The 26,345-nt window shown below is 38.7% G+C and overlaps 1 protein-coding gene across 2 annotated transcripts in view; it reads right to left on the bottom strand.

The window, feature by feature from the left end:
- Nucleotides 1-4,789: 4,789 nt before the first annotated feature.
- LOC120744679 (carbonic anhydrase-related protein 10-like) overlaps nt 4,790-26,345 on the bottom strand; it is a 135,906-nt gene continuing 114,350 nt past the window's right edge. For both annotated transcript variants that reach the window (XM_040049189.1, XM_040049190.1), the window contains 3 exons: nt 25,026-25,180; nt 18,366-18,540; nt 4,790-9,014 (listed from right to left, as the gene is read on the bottom strand). In XM_040049189.1, the coding sequence (XP_039905123.1) occupies nt 8,992-9,014; nt 18,366-18,540; nt 25,026-25,180 (353 nt within the window). In that variant the 3' untranslated portion in view covers nt 4,790-8,991. The remainder of the gene's footprint in view (nt 9,015-18,365; nt 18,541-25,025; nt 25,181-26,345) is intronic.

The following is a 26,345-nucleotide window of genomic DNA, read 5'->3' on the forward strand; positions in this document are numbered from 1 at the left end:
ATTTTACATGGGTTTCTTGCAGAAAAATTACATCTGCACAAAGAGATTTCAAATGTTTAAATACTTTGCCCCTTTTGACAACTGAACCAAGCCCTCTAACATTCCATGATACAAGCTGCAAATCCCTGTTTCCCATTTGTATACTAGCCTGTGAGCTAGCCATTATAGTGGGGAAAAATGAAAAAAAGAAAAATGATAAGGAGTGACATTGTTCATATAAAATGACAGAAAGTCGTAAACTGGCAGTAATGAAACTAGTGCACCTGAGCTGTAGAACAAGAACAAATCAAAACATAACCCACCCTCTCCCCAAAAAACGCGTACCCCGGAACCTGACGCATAACATCCCCTCTTCACTTCGAAGGGAGCTGCCGGGCAAATGGCAAGATATCTTCACACCCACCACTCAGAATAAGAACATAAAAGTGCTGTGAATTACCACCACCATGTAATAGAAAAAGCAAACATCATTCACTGAGAAAATGTTACACCAGTAAGGATGTCTCATCTAAAGTTGTTGGTACAACGTTGTACTTGAAAGTCCAGAGCCAGTTCTCAGCATGGTGTCTTTTAAAGTTAGAAGTCTTAATATTGCTCAGGCATTCCTGCAGTCAGAACCACTACAGTTACCTTACATTGAGACCTTAATTTCTCATAGTTGACCCGTGTCCTTCAATGCAGCGTGCCGCCTCATCTGCGTCGTTGAAGATTGACGGTGCTTGCCCATCACGCCAGTATACATAAAGCCTTGCCGGGTAACGTAGTGTGTGCTTGATTCCATCACTGCGCAGGGTTTGCATCACACCATTAAAAGCGCGACGCTGGTTCATCACTTCGTTGGTGTAGTCCGGAAATATCATCACCCTGTTTCCTTTATACTCGCAGCCTTTTTGCATCCTGCAGCGACGCAGGATCAGCTCCTTCTCCTGAAAATGATGAATGCGGGCCAGGATAGTGCGTGGTTTAGCACCAGCAGGTGGTTTCGCTTGTAGTGCGCGGTGTGCACGATCAACTTTTATCGGATGTGGAAAGTGCTCATTTCCCAGCAACTCCGGGATAAGCCTAGAAACAAAGTCAGTGGGCATACCTTTTTCCTCGTCTTCGGGTATGCCGACAATTTTGATATTGTGTCTGCGAGAGCGGGCCTCTAAGTCCTGGAGCTTGGTTTTGAGTTGGTTGGCGTGCTGAGTTAGGGCCGAACATTTGGCTTCTAGCGCTTCTACGCGTTCGTCCAAGGCACACGTCGCTTGTTCTTGACTTTCCATGCGGTTTTTCATCTCTTTCTGCTCCGAAAGGAGCGACTGAAATCTAGCCTCAAAAGTATCAAACCGCTCATCAATCTTCCCCATTATAGAAGTGGCCATTTCCCGACACATCTCCTTGCATAGGGTGTAGGTTCTGTCCTCGTGGGGGCCAACCTCTGGTTCGGTAGGGCTACTGGTGCTAGCATTAGCCCCGCTAGCGGTGTTGTTAACATAGCCCTTGATGGTTTTATTCTTGCTCGGAGGGTTCGTTTTCGGTCTCATTGCGCAAAAATGGACAGCGTAGATCAACCTGGAAACGTTCACCCGCAGAAAATATCCGCCTGTGTAAGAATTTATGGTGGTGTTCAGTAAAAATCTGAGTTTTGGTGGAGAGCTCCGAAAAGCACGTCTACATCCTACCGCTGCTCACTAGCGCCCCCGTCCACTAAGTTTATTGTTAATTAATAAGAAACTCCAGACGATTCCATTCTGAGCTTAAGAAGCTTCTGATAGGTTAGTAGAGTCCATGTGAGTAAAGTGGTGGCACACCTGTGGATGCATATAAGGCAAAACACAGAGCCTGTTTCTTTGAAATGGGAAAATCAATTGGCTCAATTTTGAATACAATTTGGTGCCATTTACAATTAAGAAATACAGATAATTTCTCTCTTGACTCTTAAAGTTAACAAATATGTTTTTTATATTTATCAATCTAAAAAATAAACATTTAGTCTGATTTGATGTTACAATTAAAAAAGTGTATCTGTTTTTATCTGAAGAGTATGTAAATATCTGGTTTCAACTGTATATTTGATGATGTTGGTGTTTGGCTTGATTGTCAGCACAAAGAGGGAGAGAGAGAGGGGAACAGAGAGGGAGAGAGGGGAACAGAGAGGGAGAGAGAGAGGAACAGAGAGGGAGAGGAACAGAGAGGGGGAGAGAGGAACAGAGAGGGAGAGAGAGGGAGAGAGAGGAACAGAGAGGGAGAGAGAGGAACAGAGAGAGAGAGAGAGAGAGGAACAGAGAGAGAGAGAGAGAGAGAGAGAGAGGAACAGAGAGAGAGAGAGAGGAACAGAGAGGGAGAGGAGTACGAGGACAGAACAGAGATGGAACAAGAGCAGGTGAGACACACATGTTAGTCAAATGATGATTTTTAGTGCTACTATCATCTAGTTCTGATTGTGGTTCTGTCTTGGTTAAGTCCTCAGTAGTCCTGATTTTGAACTGTTGTAGTCCTGTTTTAATTCCGTATCAGTTCTGGGTCTGGTTGAATTGGGGTTTAGTTCTCGTGTCTTGATACAGCCCTGATTTTGTTCTGCCTTGCTGCTTAATTAAAAAACTATTTTAAGGTGTCCTGCATATGTGATTTTTTTTTCTGATATGAAGTCATTCTTTTTTGAACAAAACTCAAAACACCCCCCCCCCCCTCCAAATCCAACATGCATACTACCCTTATATCAACCAAAATTCCAGAAAAAACACAAATTATGAATTTATTTGTGTGTACTGTAATGAGATTAGCATTTGATTCCCAGGTAAAACATAAATTAGAGGTGCTGCAGTCAGCTGGGTACGAGTCTGGCCTGTAGCCCTTTACTGCATGTCTTCCCCACTCTTTATCCCCAATTTCTTAGCACTTAGCACTTGATGAAGACATGCAGAGCTTTCTTGTAGCAGTTCTTCAGGTCTGCACACATCTCAAGAGTGATTTTGGGTCACTCATCTTTACAGAAAGTTTTGGCTCCCTCCATGGACTTTCTATAGCTTCAAGGTCTGGAAACTGCCCAGGCCACTCCATAATATTAATGTGCTTCTTTTTTAGTCGCTACTTTGTTACCTTCACAGTATATTTTAAGTCACTGGCATCCTGGAAGACCCACCCACAACCACCTGGCTTGGGTTGACATTCTTCGTTTTATTCCTTTAAATATCCACTTCATGACCCTGATCAGGAATGACTGCCATGTTGAAAGCCAGTAGTCATTCATTCTCAATGCTCCGAAAAACATACAACAAACTTTTAAACTGGGAGTGCTAGCTGTTACACACAAGCTGTGCTGGGGTGATAACTTAACAGAAAATGGTAGACAGCAAAATAACTGTAAAAAAAATAACAGCAGCAAGCTTGTTGGATTTAACCAACAACTTTTATAACTTTGAATAATTTAATTCATTTATTATTATTATTATTATTATTAGTATCATTATTTATTATTTGATGTAGTAGTGTACTTTTTTTGTACTGTACTTGTATAAGGGCAATCAAAGAATTAAACCTTAAACACTAAACGCTTCCCAGCCAAGAAGTCTAATAACCTTCTGTGAGACTGCAACACTTTATTTAAGACAAATAAACAAAACAAAAATGACCAATCACGTGGCAGCAACTCAATTCATTTATGCATATGGACTTGGTCAAGAAGACCTCCTGTGAACCAAACATCAAAATGGGGAACAAAGGGGATTTTAGCAACTTTGAACTTTGGCATGGTTGTTGGTTGAGCTTGTCTCAGTATTTGCAAAAAATCTGCTGGGCGTTTCCAACATAGCTATCTAAAGAATTTACAGAAACTAGTAAGCAACACAGAAAATATCCAGCAAGTGGCAGTTCATTTAATAGTTGGTAATAAGAAGGCAATTGTAACTGAAATAACTGCTTGTTACAACCAAGGCATGCAGAGAACCTCATCTCTGAACTCACCACATGTTAAAGCAAATGTGCTATAGTAGCAAAAGACCAGATAAAGGGTCACTCCTTGGTGGTGGTAGTGGTGGTGGTACGGGGGTGGAGCAGTGGGGAGGGAGGTTCTTGTTACACTTTGTGCCACTCAGCTGAGCATCATTTAAATGCCAAAGCCTACCTGAATATCATTGCTTACCACGTCCATCCCTTTATGACAAACAGTGAGCATATAAACACCATGTCACTGCTTTTTTGAACATGAAAATGCACTTCGCTGTTTTCCAATGCCCTCCACAGTCACCAGATCTTGGTGTAATAAGATACCTTTGGGATGCGGCGTAACAGGTGATTTGCATCATCGATGTGCATCATACAAATCTGCATCTACTGCATAATACTGCATTGTTAAATCTATGTATAACAGAATTAAGTCAGTTCTGAAGGCAAACGAGATTCCAAAAGAGTATTAGCAAAGTGCACTGTACCTAATAAAGTGCCTGGAGCATGCATGTTTACAGGAAAGTACATTATTTATCACATTATTGTTGTTTTTCATAGTCCCTGCTTTTAGTTTGCCCTGCAATTTCCAGCAGAACAGACTCTGGAAACCTTTAAATGTTGTTCCCACAAAGGTTCTAGACTGTGTATACTCACTGTGTATATTTTTCAGCATCATTCAAACAGTCTGGATCTTACTATTCTCTATGCCTGTTTTCATTTCCTATTAAATCCAGACAGTCACCGCTGCTCATTCTCATTAAACGCTTTGTTACACTGTTAGTAGTTTATGACAAAGACACTCAATGAAGCTTCTACTAATTTCAAAATAGATGAACTAATTAATTATATGAGTTCCACAATCTTTAAACATAAAACAATAGCATTTATTTTGTCCAAAAAGGTAATAATCTCCACTGTAATCCATCTTAAACAAAACTCATATTTACATTCAACATACATGAGTATAATTTCAAGTTACCTCAAATGAAATATAGCTTTTATAATTGTAAATTCCTTTTCCTGTGGTTGTAGCACATAGCTCCCATAGCTCATCATAGTTCTTTTTTTTTTCATTACAGTTACATATTAAAACTAAACAAACATAAAGAGTCAGTTTTTTTTTCATGAGATACAACATCACAGCAGACTGAAAGGTAAAAATAAAAAACAATCCCACAAGTTGACCAGTTCGGTTAGTGACAATCCATGATGGGAAACCATTACATAAATTGTCTCTATGATGGGAATCTTTATCCAACAATTTTAAGATCTACAACCATCAATGCATGTTAAACCTGAATGAAACAAAGAAAGTCTTTTTGATTTGATGGTTTTGATCAGGCCTTGAACCCATGAAGATCTTTAATATAAACAGTTGTTGGTACCTTATTATTCTGTGGTGTTTTATTTATAGAGCAGCTGTTCAGTGACTTTGTTCTAGTTTTATCATATTGTTGTTATAATGTGATATTCAGTCCTGCCAGTGTTGTCACACAATTGTACTGATCTACAGGTGGTGCTTGAAGAATCAGCTATCTGCATCTTGAGAAGGATGGAAACATATGAAAAGCTTAAATGTAAAAACACAAATCAAATAAAAAAATAATAATTAAACAAATTTGTTTATAAGAAAATGCCACAGAGAAAATTGAATATTTCAGACATTAGTGTCTGTATTTTGAATATATTATTGGAGACGGTCGCACTTTCCCACTTTAATAACAACAAGATCAGTAATGTCATTTACACTTGATAATAATTATCAACAACATGATTTCACTGGCAGAAATGTTGAATGTGGAGAAATGTAATCTTGTTGTGTCTCTCTGTGTTACTCTGGATAAATTTGACCCTTTCTTCTCCAACTAACCCCAACCGCCCAGTTATCTTTGTTTTCATTTCTCTCATGGCACATAAACAAATTACAATAACTACTTTTCATTTTGAGAAATGCAGATTAGTTGGCTGTAATGGTTACAGCCTAACAACTTTATTAGGTAGGTAGCATCAACTAATGTTTACCGTAAAACATGCTGGTTGAAAACCTTTGAAATCCAGTATTTAGCATTACCAACTTTCTGTATTTAAGGTATTTTGTAAAATGATTTGCAAAAAGGTCAAAGCTAATACTGTGTTTAAATAATATTGGAGTTGCAATAACTGCCATCGTCTGAAAATAAATGTCAAATGTGATAATTATAGCTGGGAAACTTGTCTTTTTCTGATATATCTGACCTGGCAAAAAAGGGAATGACAGGAAATGTAACGACAGTTAAATATAATTATGCCATAAAATGTGACAGATTTTTTTCATGGATTGAAAAAAAAAAATACTGTATATTTAAGAAAAAATTATCATCACTCACTCAGTACTCTTCAGACTGGTTCTGTACAGTATCATTCATGTTTTTAGTTAAGATTTTGATAAAGACTGCAGGAAATCTTAAGTGAAATGGCACCAGAATACTGACAGTTGCCACATTGAGTCGTTTAATGATGTGAATGTGGGACTTTTTAACTTAAATATCAAAATCCCCACATACTGTTAAAGTGATACAATGCTTACAAATTCAAGTCAAATAGTCACTATCCTGATTATTGGTGAAGAAAATAAGGAAATAGCATTTTTGTACTGTTACAGCAGTATTAGTAAGCTAGGTACTTGAATAACAAGAATGAACCTTTGGTGTCACGGTTACGCAGACTATCAGCTTTGTCCCGTGTTCAAGACTAATATATTTTTTGACCCATTCATCTCTTCTCAGTGTTTTTACTACACTGATTTAGTGTTTTTCCAACATCATCACTCTGTTCTTTGTTCTCCTTTTAGCTGCTCCCTTTAGGAGTCATCACAGCAGATCATCTCCCTCCGTCTCACTCTATCTCTAGCATCCTCTTCTGTCACACCATCTGTGTGCATGTCCTCGTTTACTATATCCATGAATCAACTCTGTGGTCTCCCTCTATCCCTCCTGCCTGGAATCTCCATATTCAACATCTGTTGTGCAATATACCCACCGTCCCTCCTCTGCACATGTCCAAACCTCTCAGCCTTGTCTCTTTAATTTTGTTTCCAAACAACTCAACCTGAGCTTTCCCTTTGATGTCCTCATTTCTAATCCTGTTTATTCTTCTTACTTGAAATGAAAACCTTAACATCTTCAGCAATACCACCTCCAGCTCAGCCTCCTGTCTTTTAGTTAGTGCGACTGTCTCCTAACCATACATCATAGCACATCTCACTAGCATCATGTAAGCCATCCCTGCTCATAAATCACCCAATACGCTCGTTTCCATCTACTCTTCTTCACCTCTCTTGTGTACTGCTCATTGCCTTAGATGGCTGAGCCCGGGTATTTAAGCACATCTAACCTCCTTGTCTCTGCTTCTTGGCTGTTTACCTTTCCATCTGTCTCCCTCTCCTTCACACACATATTCCATCTTACTTCTCTTCTCCTCACCAAAGCATACCTCCACCTGTCCAGACTCCCTTCCACCTGCTCCTTACTCTCACTATAAATCAGGTAGTCTGAAAATGTCACAGTTCATGGACACTTGACTGGCCTTACCTCATCTGTCAACCTGTCTGTCTATCTCCACTGTGAAATGGAAGAGACTCAGAGCTGATCCCTAATGTAATTCCAGCCACACCAATCTGTGACTCCTACCCCACACACAGTACCAGACTTACATGCTTCTTTGCCACTCCTGACTCCATAATGCAGTGCCAGAGTTCCTCTCTTGGTACCCTTCCAAATGTTTTCTTTAGATCCACAACTGCATACTTCTCGAATCACTTTGTTCTTTCCCCAAATCCTAATTACAATGACTGCAAAGTGGTGCTTTTACTTCAGTTACAACTGTACAAGAAAAACCTTTTGTTGTTTTGTTTTGTTTTCTCCCCCACACTCCTTCTACATCATTTTGGGTGGGGGAGAAATCCAAAGCCAGACAGGCTTGACATATCTCATTACAGTTGCTAGGCTGATTGAAGAGCTTCTATTTAATGCAGGGATTACTAAATGGTTAATTTGCAGAGGGTACTCTTTGCAGAATAAACTTTGGTGAAAACAGTCTGTTTGCTCTTGGAGTAATGGAAGGAAGGTCAGCTCTTAATACATCCCTGTGAAAAGCAGGGACTTGATGTGAGATGAACTCTGACTCCGCTTTTTAATTAAATACCATGAAGACGAGTGAACATTTTCAAAATCATGCAAATTGAGTGACCTATCTCTTTCCAATCTCCAGTGGCTCCATCTGTTCAGGTCTGTAAACTGTCAGAGATCCAGCTTCTACCTCCCTTTAGCTATGTAACCTCATTTCACAAGTTCTGAATTCTCTTTTCAAAATGATCATCTTTAATCATTATTTGATATCAGGATAGCATGTTATCGTGTCTCATCATAACAAAGCTGAGGGTTTCTTTAATGGCAGGGGTATCGATCATCATTGGGAATGTAAAATGAACTGAAGACGCTTGTTGGATGAGAGGTGACATGTCTTCAAGACCAAGCTCCTTAGACTACCATGACCTGGATGACTGAAAACTTACACAGACATGTTAGAAATGCAACAGTTCCTCTGGTGAATCAATGAGGTTTTTTTATAATTGCTTTCTGTACCAGATTTGATAAGTGATTATCACAGCCAAACCCCAGGAACTGGCATTTTTAGCTGCATCCACACATCTATAAATTAGCCATAAAATGTTTGGATCATTGCAACTTCAATCGTCGTGACGTCACAAAACAAATAAACAGACAGTACACAGTAGACATCAGAGTCCTTATGGTCTATTTCACACTTTGTATTGATTTGTACCATCGTTGCAGGCCCCTGATGAGTATTGTTAGACAGTGGATGAGTAGGAGGCCAGCGTAGCAGTTAGAGTTTTGTCATTTGAGCTGAGCTAATATCAGTTTGCTTAAGCTGTCTTTAGTGATGTGCAGCTTTTGTGCTTTTTATTGAGTGCATGTCCCATTTGTTCTTCTCAGTTTGGTTCGGCAGTGGGAAAAGGGCGCCAGTGATTCCTGCCTCTCCTGCTGTGGTACTGCAGCTTCACCTCTATTTCAGGAGCCACTGGTTCACTGGAGAAGAGGAGAGAAGAAAAACTGGAATTTATTATTTTTGCATATTTCTCATTTATGTGTTTCAGATCATCAAACAAAAGATAGTCTGAGTAAATACAAAAGGGAGTTTTTAAATGATGATATCAAACCTTCTTGGGCCTATGTGAAAGCGTAACAGTTCTAAACTGGTTCCACAACCTGTTGCAGAGTTACTGCTTCTGCAACAGTAACTCAAAAAACCCTCATTACAATCAAGTATGCAATAGAGCATCTCTGAACTCACATTCACCACACATTGAACCTTGGAGCAAATGGATTACAGTAGCAAAAGACCAGGCCAGGAGTCACTCCTGCCAGCTTAGAAAAGGAAAACGAGACCTTAATTTGCACAGCCTCACTAGAATTACAATACAGAATATTTCAAAAACAAAGAGTCCAGATTTCTGCGGTAACATTTAATAGGTAGTGTCAGAATTTGGCAACGTTTCCCATATGGAAAATATATATATATAAATCTTATAAGGTTTTTATCTGTCTTGTATGAAACTTGTATGAAAAGCATACAAGAGTGAAAACACATATAAGATCCCTTGAAAAATTATACAATGAAACTTGTATGTTTTGTATACTTACTAAAAAAATATATGAAAGTAATGAGAAAGTGGCCACTTTCATGAGTAAATCATATATGTTTTTACTATTTCTTTTCCATATGGGTTGGAAACATTTTGGCATGAAAGCACAGATCCATGCTGCTTGGCACATTATTTCAGTTCAATTCAATTCAGTTTTATTTATATAGCACCAAATCAATACAGCTGCCCTATTTTATAAGGTAATGATTCGACAGTTTACAGTGTTATTTATACATTACTGTCTAAACATCACAGCTTGCCTATTGTTGTTGACCAACCCAGTCTCACACCCGTCCATGATGCAGTCATGAGCTTTAACCTATTAATTCATGTTGCTGAATCAATACATCGATCTATGACCTTTAATCTATTGATTCATGTTGTCGGACACAAATCTCTTTAAATTCTCTTCAACACAAATTTGCATTTTGTATCCCTGAACACAAACTTTTATCAGCCCGCTATGTCCAAGTCCACAGCTAGAAGTTATCTGGACTTTCAGTGACCCAAGTCTGACTCGTGCACATCACAGTTTTTTTCTACACATATTTAGCATGACTTTTAAATAAATGATTACAAATGTCTTGTTGCATCAAATTTAAACATTAAAAATTACTGAGTTGGGCTTAGAACAGTATGATGATTTGGGTTAAAATGCACTGCTTGCCATATCTTTTCAAATACTGTTGTCCTGGTTGCCATGGTGACACCTCCCTGCTTTTTCTGCAAGTGTAGTTCCTCAAACAAAATATCTTTCCTAATGAAAAGCATTACTCACAAATTCATGCTCACTGACACAAACAAAAAACACTGAACAATTCGTGTCCATGAACACGAGAAGATGCATTCATTTATCGTGACTATTTCACAAACTGCCTGAAGACCAGGCTGTACCATCCCTCCCCCATCGGCCGCAGTGTACCGATCCTCTGATAGCTGCTTTTAGCAAGATAACAATAAAGTCAAAAACATGACTTTTGCCTTTCTTCAGAATAATAATGAACTGGCTGTACTCAAATAGGCTCCAGTTCCATAGAGCACAATTTAAAATGTGATTTTTGCAACTACATCCCAACAGCCAACAAATCTGCAACAAGGGTGTTGCTGTCATGTTAACATGGACCAAAATGTCTGAGGAATGTTTGCGGCACCTTGTTGTGTCAGGAAGAGGACTATAACAGTATATGCTTATTGATTGTTGAGGAAAGAAATCTCATGCACAAAACTATCTCCCCACCTTTGTAATACATCTGACATGACAACCCCCTATCCTCCTACAAATCACCCGGTTACAATTCAGCTCAATTTTATTTGTAGAGTGTACAGAGTTCCACTAACAGTCTTCCCAAGGTGGTATATAGTCTTAGGTAAAAACCAGACAATATAGGAGAAAAACAACCATCAACAATCAGTCTTCTGCGAGCAGCCACTTGGAGACAGTGGAAAGGAAGAATCCCCTGTTATCGGAAACAAGAGAACCAGGTTCAAGTGGGCACATCCATCAGTCCAAGCCAAGTGAGTTGTGTGGAGATAAAAAGGAGAAAAAGCCTATTAATCTGCTAAATTACATTTAGGAGATAAACTGTTTAATAATCCAATTAATGTCACGCAAACTGCTTTCTTTTAAAAGTTGCACCTCTCACCGATGCTTTAAAACATCCGTCATTTTTCTATAGTTCCAATTTACAAAACTGACCAATCAAATTCAAATGTTACTTGAACTGCACAGTTGAATTTCTCACTTATTTGCAGTTGCAGTTGATCAAAGGTATTTAGCGTTTGTGTTAGTTTGCGTTACTATGTTGAAGTTTCAAGCAATGTTTTGGTTAGCCCTGATTAGCATGAAAACCAATGAAGCCAAATGAATACTGTATATATTCTATACTTGTGCTGAGCTATGCATATTCAAATTAACTTTGTAACAAGGACAGTAAACAGACACAACTAAATAAGAGTCTGAATATACTCCTCACAGGTTTCCAGTGGATTGCCAGCTACATTTTCTATCACCTCAAAAATCCTGCTAAAGCTGTCTCAATGCATCTTGTCTCTTCTCTTTTCTGTTATCTTAGACTGACTCCATGATGTTAAGATCAGGGCTCTGTTAGAGCCATATGATGTAGAATTTCAGAATTGCTTGGTCTTCTTGGCTGGAGTGCATTTTGTCATGTTACAGAATAAATATGGATGACATAAGACACTTTTCTGATTTTACTGCATGATAGATTTAAAAAAAAATCTATAATAATATAATTGTATTCTGAGCACATGAAAAGTCAAGCGAAATGTAAAACTGGTATAAGTGGGGTATGAGTGGGGAAAGGTATTTTTATTTTCACTTTGGGATAGATGTACATGCTGGTTGGCAAAAGGCCATAGATTCTAATCAAATGTAACTTTTTTAATGCGAGATGCAAAACAACATAAAGCTTTTCATCAGCAAAAGGCAATCGCTGACATCTGCTTGGTGCGTCAAGCAGATGTCAGCCTAAAAACCTATCTGCTATCAATGAAAAAAGGGGGGAACAAGATAGTACTAAAAAGATATAAAGTGCAGGGAGGAAATCAGTGGGTATGAGTAAGTGCAGTTAACTGAAAGAGGGAATTTCAAAGTGAATTAGTCTGTGGAGGAGAAAAAGAGATAACTCCTGCCAAAAGCAAAATCCATGCGTTTATTTCCCACCAGGATCCTCTCATTGGCAGAGTGCACTGTGTTTCTATACTTTCACTGGATGTTGGGGAAAGTACAGAAGCTTTTTTTTTTTTGCAATGTTACCTCAGCCTTCTTGCCTGTTACTGGATCACCTGACTTTATATTTTCTACAGAGAAAGAGATAATATTTGATAGCTTTTAGAATTAGCAACTGCAAGTATAGGTCAGGGCTTCTACATAGTTTATTTCAGAAGCTGCAGTATTCACAGCGCAGAGCATGTTAACCTCATCTTTCAAGGAAGGATATCCAACTCTACGCAAAGCTTTTACTCCAACTGAAAGCCAGTTTTTCTGTCGCTACAGTGCAAGGAAAATGCATTTAAATCATTTTCATTTTCTCTTTGGATCTTATACTAAACAGTCAGATTTTGAAATGAAATTTAACATTTCAATTCAATTTTATTTATCTAGCGCCAAATCACAACAAAAGTCGCCTCAAGGCGCTTTGTATTGTACAGTAGATCGCACAATAATAGATACAGAGAAAAACCCCACAATCATATGACCCCCTATGAGCAAGCACTTTAGCGACAGTGGGAAGGAAAAACTCCCTTTTAACAGGAAGAAACCTCCAGCAGAACCAGGCTCAGGGAGGGGCGGGGCCATCTGCTGCGACCGGTTGGGGTGAGAGAAGGAAGACAGGATAAAAGACATGCTGTGAAAGCGAGACAGAGATTAATAACAAGTATGAGTCGATGCAGAGAGGTCTATTAACACATAGTGAGTGATAAAGGTGACTGGAAAGGAAAAACTCAATGCATCATGGGAATCCCCGGCAGCCTACGTCTGTTGCAGCATAACTAAGGGAGGATTCAGGGTCACCTGGTCCAGCCCTAACTATATGCTTTAGCAAAAAGGAAAGTTTTAAGCCTAATCTTAAAAGTAGAGATAGTGTCTGTCTCCTGAATCCAAACTGGAAGCTGGTTCCACAGAAGAGGGGCCTGAAAACTGAAGGCTCTCCCTCCCATTCTACTTTTAAATACTCTAGGAACAACAAGTAGGCCTGCAGAGCGAGAGCGAAGCGCTCTAATAGGGTGATATGGTACTACAAGGTCATTGAGATAAGATGGGGCCTGATTATTTAAGACCTTGTATGTGAGGAGCAGGATTTTGAATTCAATTCTGGATTTAACAGGAAGCCAATGAAGGGAAGCCAAAACAGGAGAAATATGCTCTCTCTTTCTAGTCCCTGTCAGGACTCTTGCTGCAGCATTTTGGATTAGCTGAAGGCTTTTCAGCGAGTTTTTTGGACATCCTGACAATAATGAATTACAGTCGTCCAGCCTGGAAGTAATAAATGCATGAACTAGTTTTTCAGCATCACTCTCAGACAGGATATTTCTAATTTTAGAGATGTTGCACAAATGGAAGAAAGCAGTCTTACATATTTGTTTAATATGTGCGTTGAAGGACATGTCCTGGTCAAAGAGTCCAAGGTTCCTCACAGCGTTACTGGAGGCCAAGGTAATGCCACCCAGAGTAAGAATCTGCTTAGATACCATATTTCTAACATAAAGCTAAGATCTCCTGATTTAAAAACTAAATAAAATGCTCAACTGATGAAAAGGTTTTCCAATACCAAATCACCAAAGTACTGCCTCTCCTGACCTTCGTTCAGTAACAACAGCTGCAACCAAACATTTTCAAAACATGGAGCGCAGTCTCTCACATTACTGTGGAGGAATTTTGGCTCACTCTTATTTACATAATGGCTTCAGCAAAACCTTACTGATGGGTTTGCAAACGTGAACTGTTCTTTTCAGGTCCCACCACAGCATCTCAGCGCCATGACTATTCCACTGCAAAATTTATATTTTATTCCTTTTGAGCCATTCAGAGTTGGACTTAACACTAAAGGGACAAACCTAAAGGCAGAGGCTTGCATGGATTTTCCTGTCAGAGATGTTGGTATGTCAATGAAATCTGCCAACCAGCAACAACTTTTCTAGCACTTTTCTACACAAGCACTCAAAGCACTTTATACAACATGGCTCGTTCAGCCAAGCACTTTTTTCTAAGTGTTTTTTAACATTCACACCTAATGCAACCAACGCCTGGAAAGTCTGCTTGTAAACTGCTGACTGTCTGAATAATTCAGATTCATAATTCAGATTATGACTTCAAGGTCTTCTGTGTGAGACCAGAATCATGCAACTAATCAATAAAGCCACATCTGTGCTGTAGGTATAATGTTCCTTTTTTTGAATTCGAGTTTGCCTTTTGACGAATCTAAAATTTTAGATTGTCAGTTTTGTTTTGGATTAATTCTTTAACATGAAGGCTGTTTGAGGTGGGAAAGCTTGAGCATGAGTTCCTAGATGACTTGCCCCGTGCTCTTGAATTTTAGAAAGTCAGCTTCAGTGTCAGTATGTGGAGTCCCAGAGCTGTGTATCTAATAGGGATTACCAAACTGCTGGTGCTGTGTCTCTTAGCATGTTTAGATGCAATTTATTTCCTCTTAATAATAATATTTCATTTACTTTCCTTTCAGGTCACTCAAAGCAAAAGTATCTCAGAGTGCAGAGGTTAACCCTTTAAAACCTAAACCATCAAATAATTGCCAGAAATCTTTAATTTTTTGACAATAGACTGTTTGTTGAACCTTTAGACAATATATATATAAAATATATCAAATTCTAATCTGCATATATGAGTTTTAATTTGTATCAAATTTGCTACATTAGCCATATTTTTGCAATTTAGTCATTAAAAATGTGTCATGCAATTTATATCATTTTTTGAGGGTAAAAAAAAGGTCATGCTGATGATATAGAAGTCTCAAAAACTCACAAAAACACATGTATCAAATATGATAAGCTTTAAAAAAAAATGTAAAAATAGCTTTAGAGTGACACTGGGTCCCTGACCAAATAAGAATAACACATGAACAGTTGTTTACATTGAAAAAAGTCTGTATTATGCATTAGTTGATTTTTTTCTATCATTACTTACTATGGCTTTATAATTATATTTATCAAAAAAGAAAATAGATGTTGTAGTAAATTATAAGTGCTTTTCAAATAAAGAGTAGAAATGAAAGCTGCAAAGCAAAAAAGAAGACAAAAAAACCCCACTGAACAAAGGTTTGTGGAAAAAAAGGCTTTTACGATGACCTTGTTAGAGATCTGAACTGTGTTGCAATTTAGTTCAACGATTAAAGTTAAAATTCTGCGGAAATTAGGTTATAATGGCTTGAAAAAGACCATTTTTAACATTTCACTTTTCAACCAAAAGGGACATCCACGTAAACAACCATTACCAGAAAACCAGATTCAGACTAGAAAATAACACTGATGCATGTCTGATGCTTGAGAGGAAAAAGTTTGGAAGGAACCAAAGGTCAGAAAACAAAGACTAAAGCCAGAGTGAGCCTTCTTCACTACAGCACTTCACTGATGCAGCCCTGTCCTCTCACACAAAGCAATTTATCCTAATAATGTGATAATACTTGATCCTGGTAGTACTGGCATTTCTGTGGCAAGCAGAAGAACACTTAGAAGAAGTGATAGTGTACTAAAACCTTTTTTTTTCCATTTACGCATTTGTTTTTTGTTTTGTATTTGGTTTTTGATGATGATGATGAAAAATACAGGAGCCACCACAGCTGGAAAACACTAGGGGTAAACTGGTGGAGAAGTGGTTCACTAAAAATTTAGGAGCCAAGTGCCTCAGTCTCACACAGTGGAAGTGGAACGCATTTAATAAAAGATCATTGGAGACCGTTTTTGAAGTTCAACCTTGAGTTGAAAAAAAAAAAAGCACAGAAACTGAGATATTTTGTCTTGTTTGATAGCAATTACTGGCAACCTGGCAAGTCTAAAAAAAATACTATATTCCCACATACCCCCAAAACAAAGAGCAGCCATTCTGAGTGTTTCTGGTTTCTGGAGATCACCTAAACAGTCTTCCAAGGGACTTCAATTGCTTCAAATGCATTGCCAGAGAAAGACAAGGACCTGGCTGCAGCGTATAAAATTGCCAGTTGAATTTTGCTGAGGCTACTGTTGATCATATTTTCTCTACTTTGTGAGAGCATTAAAGCACTGAAGCGTACCATCTTTCTTTTGGACAAAATTAATTAAAGGAGAGCAGAATTCCATCTGGGAAATCTTATAATCCTTCCACATGGCCAGATGGGCCCGGAGAACTGGGAAACAGACCTCTAACACAGGAATTCCTAACTGTGAAGCCCAGTTCTGTAACACTGAAAAGAAAAGGCAGGCAGATGATTAGACATGGAGAATTTCTGGTGTCCATCTTTTGTTAGACTAAAGTGTGGAGAAAAATCACATCTGACAGCATTTGCTGGAGAGGAAAGGTTGTCAGCGCTTCTTTACTGGGCAATCAAGAAAGTTTATTCTTGATAAATCGCAGAGACATTACAGACATTTCTTAAAAAATGACCGACAGAAAGCTGCTGTGAATATAACCATGAATTCAACAAAGATTTAATCCACTATAAAAGCTTCATTTGTCCTCCTCTTTTTATTTTTGAGCACCCATCTCCTCAAAGGTATCTCAACAATCCAATCGCTTCCATTGGTTGGACTAACACTGTTGGGATTTCTAAAAGGTCCTCTAGGGAGTGATTAGGGAAAAATCAAATACCCACACGATTCACAGTTAAGATGATGTCAAATTCAAGATGGAACGCATTTAATCTGATAGAAAATACTTTCAGGAGTTTCTCTTGGAGACTGACGCCCATTATTTGACCTCATTTCAGAGATGCTTTGGTTTACATGTAGTTTGGGAGTTGATCACTTTTTGACAAAAAAGGGGGGGCAGACTTGTTCAAAGGAAACTTCTGACATTCAACATAAATGAAAAAAAAAAAACTTATAAAAGTTAAATGAATGTGATCATTGGGCCCACCTGTCATTTCTCTATATGTGCTTATTCAGTCTGCTGGTCTACTGTTTTGTGTTTTTTTACTCTGTGCCTACAATCTGGCTGTTTGTGTTTTTTTGCTCTTTGACCTTGAGTGTTTCGGTTCTATATTCCAACAGGCCAATATCAAAGGGGTAGTAGAGAACATGACATTGGTTTTAGTTGTGGAGGATATCGTGAACTTCACTGGATTCATAAAAAAGAGAAGCTGTCAGCTGTTATTATTCCTGAAGGATGCAAGGACACACTTCCAAGTTTGGTGTATATTTCTTGGTTGGACCAGTTCTAATTTAATTTAACGCTTCCAGTGTTACATTGGTACAGACAACACATTTGCACTTGTTCACACATACACATTAATTTTGATGTCCTTTCTTTTTGCTCCTGTTTTTTACCTATTGTTTATATTCCCACAAAGCACTGCCTGACTTTCTCAAACTAATGTGTATAAACAGACCAGCGCATATTATGCACTGCATGTGTGCTTTGGACTCAGATAATAAGAATAAAAAAGTGCAGGTGCACTGCTGTCTTAGCTATTTTGCTACAGTATAACACCCTGTTGTAATTTGTTGTGCCACCACTTTATCATGTAACTAATTATCACATTTAATGGGATTGTTTTCACTACATTAATTAATGTATCCCCCTGTGAAAAGCACCAACGACCACAGAAATCATGCAGATCCTCATTTTTTATCATGATGTTTAAGCTTATAACAAATTAAGCCATCATTGCTGCTTTTATAGTATGTTGTTTATATAGTACGCTGTTTTTATAGTAGGTTATTCTTCATTTCAGTACACTACACTGGCTGAAATGTGTCTAGATTATCTATGTGTAACTTTATAAATGTCACAGCAATAACTTAATATCTGTTGTGAAATATTATCCCTCTATTACTACCCATGATCCACAGGTTTAAAAGGTTTCCCAGAAAAGGGAATGAGTGGGGCCTGATGAGCTTCAATGACCTAAGCGACCTGAATATATCCCCAGTCTTGGCACAAGCTTGTAATAGCTGCCTTGATTAGCTTAAGAGGCTGAAAAGGAGAAGCACAATCATACTTGGCATTTTCTTCATGCAGAAACAAAACCACCGCTCCCTCTTTCTGTACCCTGTGAGTTACCTCTGTATTGTGGACGAAGGGCACGGTTGTTGGGGCAGTCACGGCCCTGCTTGCTAAAGTTGATATTGGTACGGATGCAGCGTTGAAGCAAAGGCTGGGTGGGCCGGGTGTTGTCGCTCATACTAAGGAATATCTTGTAGGGCTCATTCTGGCTGAGGAGGCGCAGGGAGTGCATCTGTGGGAGACATAAGATCAAATCTTAGTTCAAGAGCAAGCTAAAATGTCCTGAGTTCATCTTCAGCTTCTCTAGTGGCACTATGCTAGTCTATCCACCCATCTTCTGCTTATTTGTAGGTGGTGGGGACAGCTACCTAAGCAGGAACTGCTGCTGCTCCCCAGCAGTCCCATTCTCAATACTTCACCCCAGACCTTAAACTTGGCCATAGAGAAGAGACAAAAGCTTCATTTTCAAAGAGTGTGGAGAATCATCGCTGGTGATAAGAACTAGTATCAGTGAGGAGTTTCAATGGAAGCAGTGCCCTAGCTCAAAACATTTAAAAGAAAAAAAAGTGTCCCACATGTTGACGTGAAAATGCATACATTTTTTGGCCATGCCTACGTCACATTTTAAAAGGACAACCTGCATTTGGGGGAGATCATCAAAAACATAATTCAGAATTAATTCAGAGTATTATTTGTGGAACACACTAAACCTTGAATGATTTATAGACTGTGATTTCGATCTAGTCAATATATAATTGGAAAAGAAAATCAGTCAGTCAACACCACAGGACTAGAACAACACGAGTGAGCACACATGTAGAACCACACAGGGCTGAGTGGAAGGAGAAACACACTGTTCCATCTTATTCTTTCTATCTTGTACCACAGATCTTTTTCTGTTTTTCACCTGCCTCCTCCACCACAGTTCTTTTCTCCCTTATTTCCACATCATGGTCTTCTTCTCTACCTCAAGCATTCTGAACTGAGGTCAGAGCTCTAACATAAAGAAAAGAGCATGAGCATGCACAGATTATTTAGTCACAACGTTGAGTGGTGCTTCGTTGACTCATCAACCTTGAGCATTTTAAGTGGCTAGGAGAAAAAATGTAAATATTGTTAAATATTTCATTGATACATATTTGTTTTAATCCAGATTTATGTCAGTATTATTCACATGCATAAATATAACATATAGTATATAGAAAAAAGAATTCTAATGCAGACAGTATTTGAAACTGGTAGATTATAGGTGAGAGTTTTTTCTTTTTATTCTTATTGACCTGCTCTCAAAACTTTTTTTAAACACCTTAAAAAAATCACTTTTTAAACCACAAGTTTTTGTCATTAAGCTAAAGATATGATGAATTTGATACAGTTTTCACGTACCTACATCAAAATAAACCTCAAATATTGCTCAACATATTTAAAAGAATCAGAGGCCAAAAAAATGAAAAGTGCAGAATAACTTTGGTGCAACAAATGAGTTGCAATCTTGTAGTATTTTTCTGGTGGTTGCAGCTCATTAAATGGTGCAAACACTCAAACCCAGCCACGGGAAGGCCACAAGCCAGTTTATTCCTACTGCTGGTCCCAAAACGGGAATGGGGAGGTTCGCTTCAGGAAGGATCATTCACCCTAAAATCTGTGCACATCATAAAGAATTAAATTCTCGTGCAGATCCGGTGCTGCTGGTCTTCAGGATCACCCTCCAGGGTGATTTGTGGCATAAGGAGAGCAGCAAAAGTGAATCGTGAGACCTGGTATGATGAATGGTTTGGAGACAGTGGTGCCAACAAAAAGACAGACCTGGAGGTGGCTCACAACCAGTGAATGTGACACGTGAGGTAATTTTGCTTTTGTGGGTTTTGTTGCTGTCAGTATTATAAATACAGGGTAGGATTATAATGCAGACCAGCCCAAAAAGATTTTTCCCCACACAGAAATAAAATCCTGCATCATAGTTCTGACTGCATGACTTTTATGAAACCATCATTGGAAATGGTATGGTTATAAAGAAAGGGGATGTTATGTGAGAGTTTGTGTGTGTGTCAAAATGAGTCAGGTCTAGCAACAAAAAGCAAGCTTTAATTATGCTGCTAAGAAAAGCCCGAAAGGCTGGCCCAAAAAAACAGGAAACCAAGAATAAAAGGAGGGCAAACTGATGGAGACACAAAATGGCACACAGGGCTGATTGAACACAGAGATGAATAGATGAACACATCTGCAAAAGCAAACCGCACCAAGGGGGACGAACCAGCACAGGTGTGAAAACACCCTAAGTGTTAGCGTGTCACCTTTTTCTCCTCTCACTGTCGTTCCTTTTCCTGTTTAAGCCAACTTTTCCACAAATCAGCATTCTACCTACGCTAAACATCAGTGCCATCAGACTACATGTGGAAAGAAAGGATGCTTCTGTACCCTTGTCAGTTCCAGCAATCCCGCCTCTCTGTGGTTGCCTATGCAGGACAATCAATCCCACATAACACATTAGCCAAATCTCCCATAGGTGTTCACTTTCCTAATCACCCTGGAAAAGACCACATGAAAACAAAGCGATCACACAGAACAGCTTGGATCTGCAGTGAGCCTTCCCTCTCATGAAAAGACTACAGCAAAGGGTTCCCAGCCAAAGTGATTTCTTCAGTGTAGAGCTCAATGGTTCAAATCTTTCTGTTCATGCTTTAATTTTTCACCAGCCTTTTAATGATCAAATTATACATTTAGTGTTTATACTGATTGTATCATTCCCTTGAATCGCATGTTGTTGATATTTTAATCCGAGGCCTACTATTCAATTCAATTCAATTTAATTCAATGTAATTCAGTCCAATTCAGTTGTATTTATATAGCCCCAAATCACAACAACAGTCGACTCAAGGCGCTTTATATTTCAAGGTAGATCCTACAATAATACATACAGAGAAAACCCAAGAATCATATGACCCTCTATGAGCAAGCACTTTGGCGACAGTGGGAAGGAAAAACTCCCTTTTAACAGGAAGAAACCTCCGGCAGAACCAGGCTCAGGGAGGGGCGGGGCCATCTGCTGCAACCGGTTGTGGTGGGTTGTGGTTGGGAGCTGTTACTAAGGTAACAGTGTTGGCTGTGGCACAAAGGTTATTGTTCATGCACTTTTCCACTTCAGTTGTTATTTAGATTTTTTTTTTACATACTTCTATGATAACTCTGGTAAAGAATTATCAAAAGGATTTCATAATTTCATTCAAGTGGCAGTGCCACTGTCAAAACCACTGGCTTCATCTCTAATTGTTTAAATACGCTATTTGAATGATCAGTTATTAGAATTCATATTTTTGCTGATCTCTCTCAACTTTTTACTCAACAGATTTGGACTTGTCACATTGTCTTTCCCTTTGGGGAGCACTCACTTTGTTTTTTCACTGTCATGGCTCACTGGGTCACCTAATTAAACGGACCCGTCGTTAATACATTTGTTCTTTCTCTATTGTGTCAAATCAAAACGTCCACTATATTACTAATATGCCTGTTAATCATACAAGAAACACAATCTTCTAGTAGTTGAAGAGCATGAACAATTTTAACAACTGTTCAATAATAAGATTTTGGCTCCTTTAACTCGATGATATTTTTAATACTACCTTAAAATACTTTTTAATACTTACTTTGTATACTTTAAATTTTAATTTCACAAATTGGTGTAAAGTAATTAGTTCATTACAGTTTTGCACATACTGATGATTAACAATCTTTGTCCCCAAAGGAGTGGTTGTGTTAAAAAGCCCCCAAACTACAGTTTTGCAGGCAGTGCTAAACTACAAAACTAAATGGTCTCAGAGACACTGGATGGGTTCAGATGAAGACTATTATAACACTGAAACAGGAACAAAGTGTTCTTGGAGGTTTCTGCCGAACATCACATCTTTTTCAACAGCAATCTTCCCCTGTGCTGCCCCTGCACAGACATATCTCTGAGTCCAACCTGCTTGCCTCACACAAGGTTACAAAAATCAGGAGATGCACAATAAGAAAAAAAATGACACAACTTCAGCATGTGCCACCAATCGAGGAGTCACTTTTGCCACTTGCCACAATTCACAATGACAATGAACTGAACTGAGTCAGCTTAAAGGAGTCTCCCCAATTACCCCCTGCAGCCTACACTGAAGCGATGGAAAGGAGTAGGTGCTCACGAATGAAAGCCTGTATGTATTACTGAAGACTGTGCAGAACACGTGTCAAACTCGGCATCCATGAGACAAATCCAGCGTTTTGTAAATTTTAATCCAGCCGCATGTCAGTTTTGGTCCGCTTGGTTGTTACAGCAGTGTGCACGGTGACTGCTCAGCTACTCTTAATATGTTTTTAATGATATTTCCTACACCACCACTAAGTTGTCATGTTCAGGCATGTGAAACATTCGATTTAAGACCCATAGAGTTATGTGAAACAAAAAACTTAAAGATTCATTATTATGCTTTACCATCGATGTGTATTTGTTTTTTCCAACCAAATCACTGCCAGTAGTTGTTATGTTGGGCAGACGAATGAGGTTGTTGTGCACTGTCTGTATGTGAGAGCCTACTTGTAAAACTGTAATCAGGATGCATTATTAAATGTGTGATTCACATTTTCTACTGTGGGCCTTAATGAAACTGAGCGCGAGAGGCATGATGTGGAAAGATGGATGAGTGGAGAGCGAAGATGGATGGACGGGGGGGTAAAAATGCATAAGAGGAAAAAAAAGGAGAAGATATTGGAGAGAGGGAAAAGAAAAAGCAAGTGAAAATAAAGATAAAAGACAGAGAGATTAAAAGTGGATGACAGGTAAGTGAGAAGACAAGACAGGTGAATGAGAACAGGGGGAATGCAGTCAGAATAAATGGCACATAGTGTGTGGGATTTCACTGATGCATGCAGGCGCTTGCTGTGCTGGACTGTAATGTGCTGCACTCTGACACAGAGCTTCTTGGTCTACAGATTGCATATTTGATTTGATCTACAGTATAGAGCAACTATTCTGACCAAGCAGAAAAGGTCAAGGTATTTAATTCATATAGTTTGACCCTGTAAATCTGAATCATCATTGATTATGACTCTAAGCTTGACTGTCATAATATATAATTTTTCATGTGATTTGATTTTAATTAATCTCTTGACAAGTCTTGACATTTGTGAGACAAAAAAACAACTTGTTTTTGCTTTCCTGATAAACATAGGCTTAGACTTCATAGCTAGGGCTGGTTTCATCACCGAAGACCTCACAGGTTAAAGTTACTTTTTGTAATTATTGTATGTAATTAAAATTGTTTTACCAAATATTTTTGTTTTGCTGCCCAGCTCTGTAGTATAATGCAAAAAGGAAACAGGTGATCAATAGGTGTTGATGTGAGAGTGTCTCTCTCTATTAGCCCTGTGAGCTATTCACAGTCTGTTCAAGGTGACTATCAATGATCCCACAGTTTACAACTGGATATAAAGCACTAATCACATAGAGTAATTATATTTGTCCCACAGCATTAATAAAAAGCTAACCAAGAAAACATCTCAGCACTGTCGGTAACAGTTGGCTCCATTTATCAGGGTTCATCACTTTTACCTTACCAGTCTAGCAGAAATGTTGTAACTTGAGTGCCAACACTCTTTCCAGCAGTGAAATGATAGTCCTTTTTTTTTTTTCAATTCAATTGAATTCAATTTTATTTATACATCGCCAAATCACAACAGTCGCCTCAAGGTGCTTTATATTGTAAGGTAGATCCTGCAATAATACATACAGAGAAAAACCCAACAATCTGATGACCCCCTATGAGCAAGCACTTTGGCGACAGTGAGAAGGAAAAACTCCCTTTTAACAGGGAGAAACTTCCGGCAGAACCAGGCTCAGGGAGGGGCGGGGCCATCTGCTGCGACCGGTTGGGGTGGGAGAAGGAGGACAGGATAAAGGTATGCTGTGGAAGAGAGACAGAGATTAATTTTTTACCATTTTCTTTCTCAGCATAGTTTCTTTTTGGGATGTGGTGCTTGTGGTGATACGTGTCACTTTCCAGGTGCCTTAGCCATTATTTGCTTTTATATTAACTAGAATAGCATAGGGCATCCTGGATTCTGCATTGACAAACATCTTGTAGGACAAATTCATTTTGCAATATATCTGATCCCTGGTTTATCTTGCATTGATGTCTCTGTAACAAAACTGATTTTTTTCTTCTTTTATTATCTGATCAAGAGCAGACGTGGTTAAAAAAGTACTGCTACAGTGAAGCAATGAATAGAAGAATTGGAGTTGTGCAGCTGTTGATTTCATTGCGTACGGACTTTGTGGACATGAAGTCATGGTGTTTTTTTCCGTTACATTGTGTTTACAGCTTTAGTTAGTTTTTGAAGGTTTTACTCTGTTTTTAAACAAAAGGATTTTCAATGACTTGAGGACCTTGTAAAAAAAAAAACAGCACAGTTGAATCGAGCTTTTATTTTAGACCTTAAGATAAAGAAAGTGGATTTGTTTGTTTTCTGTCGTTTCATTACGTTACTGTTACAACAGCCTGCTTTATCTAAACCACTTAGGGAAAAACAGACGGTTTGAAAATTGCAGGTTATGAAGGTGTAATTTGCAGTTGAGGCATGTTTGTACCTCATGCCAGCAAGAAAATTAGAAATCAAGTTTCTTCCCCGATCAACACAATACAAGTCATTTTTTTCCGCCAGACGCCAGATACCTGTGCTACACTTTCATACCTGCATCTGTGTCACGTAGACTGGCTTGTTGATGAGTATCCACGTGGATGTCTCATAGCAGGGAGGAATGGTGATGGAGCCCTCGTAGGTGATATAACGTGTGGTGTCGGGGTAGAGGTCAGCTATGTTCAGACCCATCAATAAGAAGGCATCGTCTAGAGAAAAGAGAAAAATGGCAGGGGGAGCCCGTTAGGCTGTGTGTGCAAGTTCGCTTATGTTCTAACCTATTAACAGAGACACCAGTCAAATGAAAAACAGAAAAATGTGCATCTTTTAGTGCATTCGTCATATTATCACAGTTAAATTAGAACTTTAAAAATACAAGTGCTGATGAGATACATCTTTACATTTTAATATAAAGACTCATGCTTTTCCAGTTGCATATGTCTATACCAAAACTCCACTATTTTGAATGTGCAAGTGCTCTGAGTACCCAGGTGGTGTATTCATAGCACTCAAAATGCTAAGTGCACACTTGTGTTGGCCATGTAATAGAAAGAGAAGGACCAACAAACAACTTCACCCGGCAGAAGGAGGCTATATGTCAACCTAACATCTGCACATTTTTAGCAGGTATTGTTGGTACAAATAATGTGCTGAGGCATATTTTATGCATGTTAAATTATCAGCTTCACTGTGTGCTCAGAGGCACTATAACTCACAAATCTCATATTATATAATAGCAAGTATGATAATCATGGTCCAACATTGCAAACCTAAGTATGCGGTACTACATGAAAGTGAATCAGCAGAAGTATCCATACTCAGACTCCTGGTGTAACGTTGGAATAAAGTAAGGGTTAGGGTTGGGTAAGAAATGGTTAGGGTAACTCCTCACTACATCATTAAACCCTCACTGAATTTATTAGACACAATAAATAAAGTGTTGACTGGCAAACATGGCCTACAATTGGAGGGTTGCCGCATGGCCCACGCCGACACTTTTTGGGCAGTTCCTCCTACAGCCGGCCAATCTCCAGCAACTGTGTGGTGCTATCATGTCAATATGGATCATACGTTTGAGGAATATTTCCAGCAACGCAATGAACCACATAAAAGGGAATCAAACCCAGCATTGGCAAGATCTAACTAATAAAGAAGCTGGTGAGTGTAAGTCAGTGTAAAACCTTTCTGAAGTGACTGATCCACGATTTCTCTGCTTGCATAGGGTTATTTCAGGACCATTATTAGTTTTTAAAAGAAGTAAAGCAATTGCTGGTCTTTTCTTTCTGAGTTACCTTCAAAGGTTTGTTTTAAAGTATTAGGGTTAGGGTTAAATGAGAATAAGGTTTGGTTTAGGTTATGGACTTTGATGTTAAT

The sequence above is a fragment of the Simochromis diagramma genome, unplaced genomic scaffold (genome assembly GCF_900408965.1).
Source record: "Simochromis diagramma unplaced genomic scaffold, fSimDia1.1 OVJJ01000517.1, whole genome shotgun sequence".
In the NCBI taxonomy this organism is placed as follows: Eukaryota; Metazoa; Chordata; class Actinopteri; order Cichliformes; family Cichlidae; genus Simochromis; species Simochromis diagramma.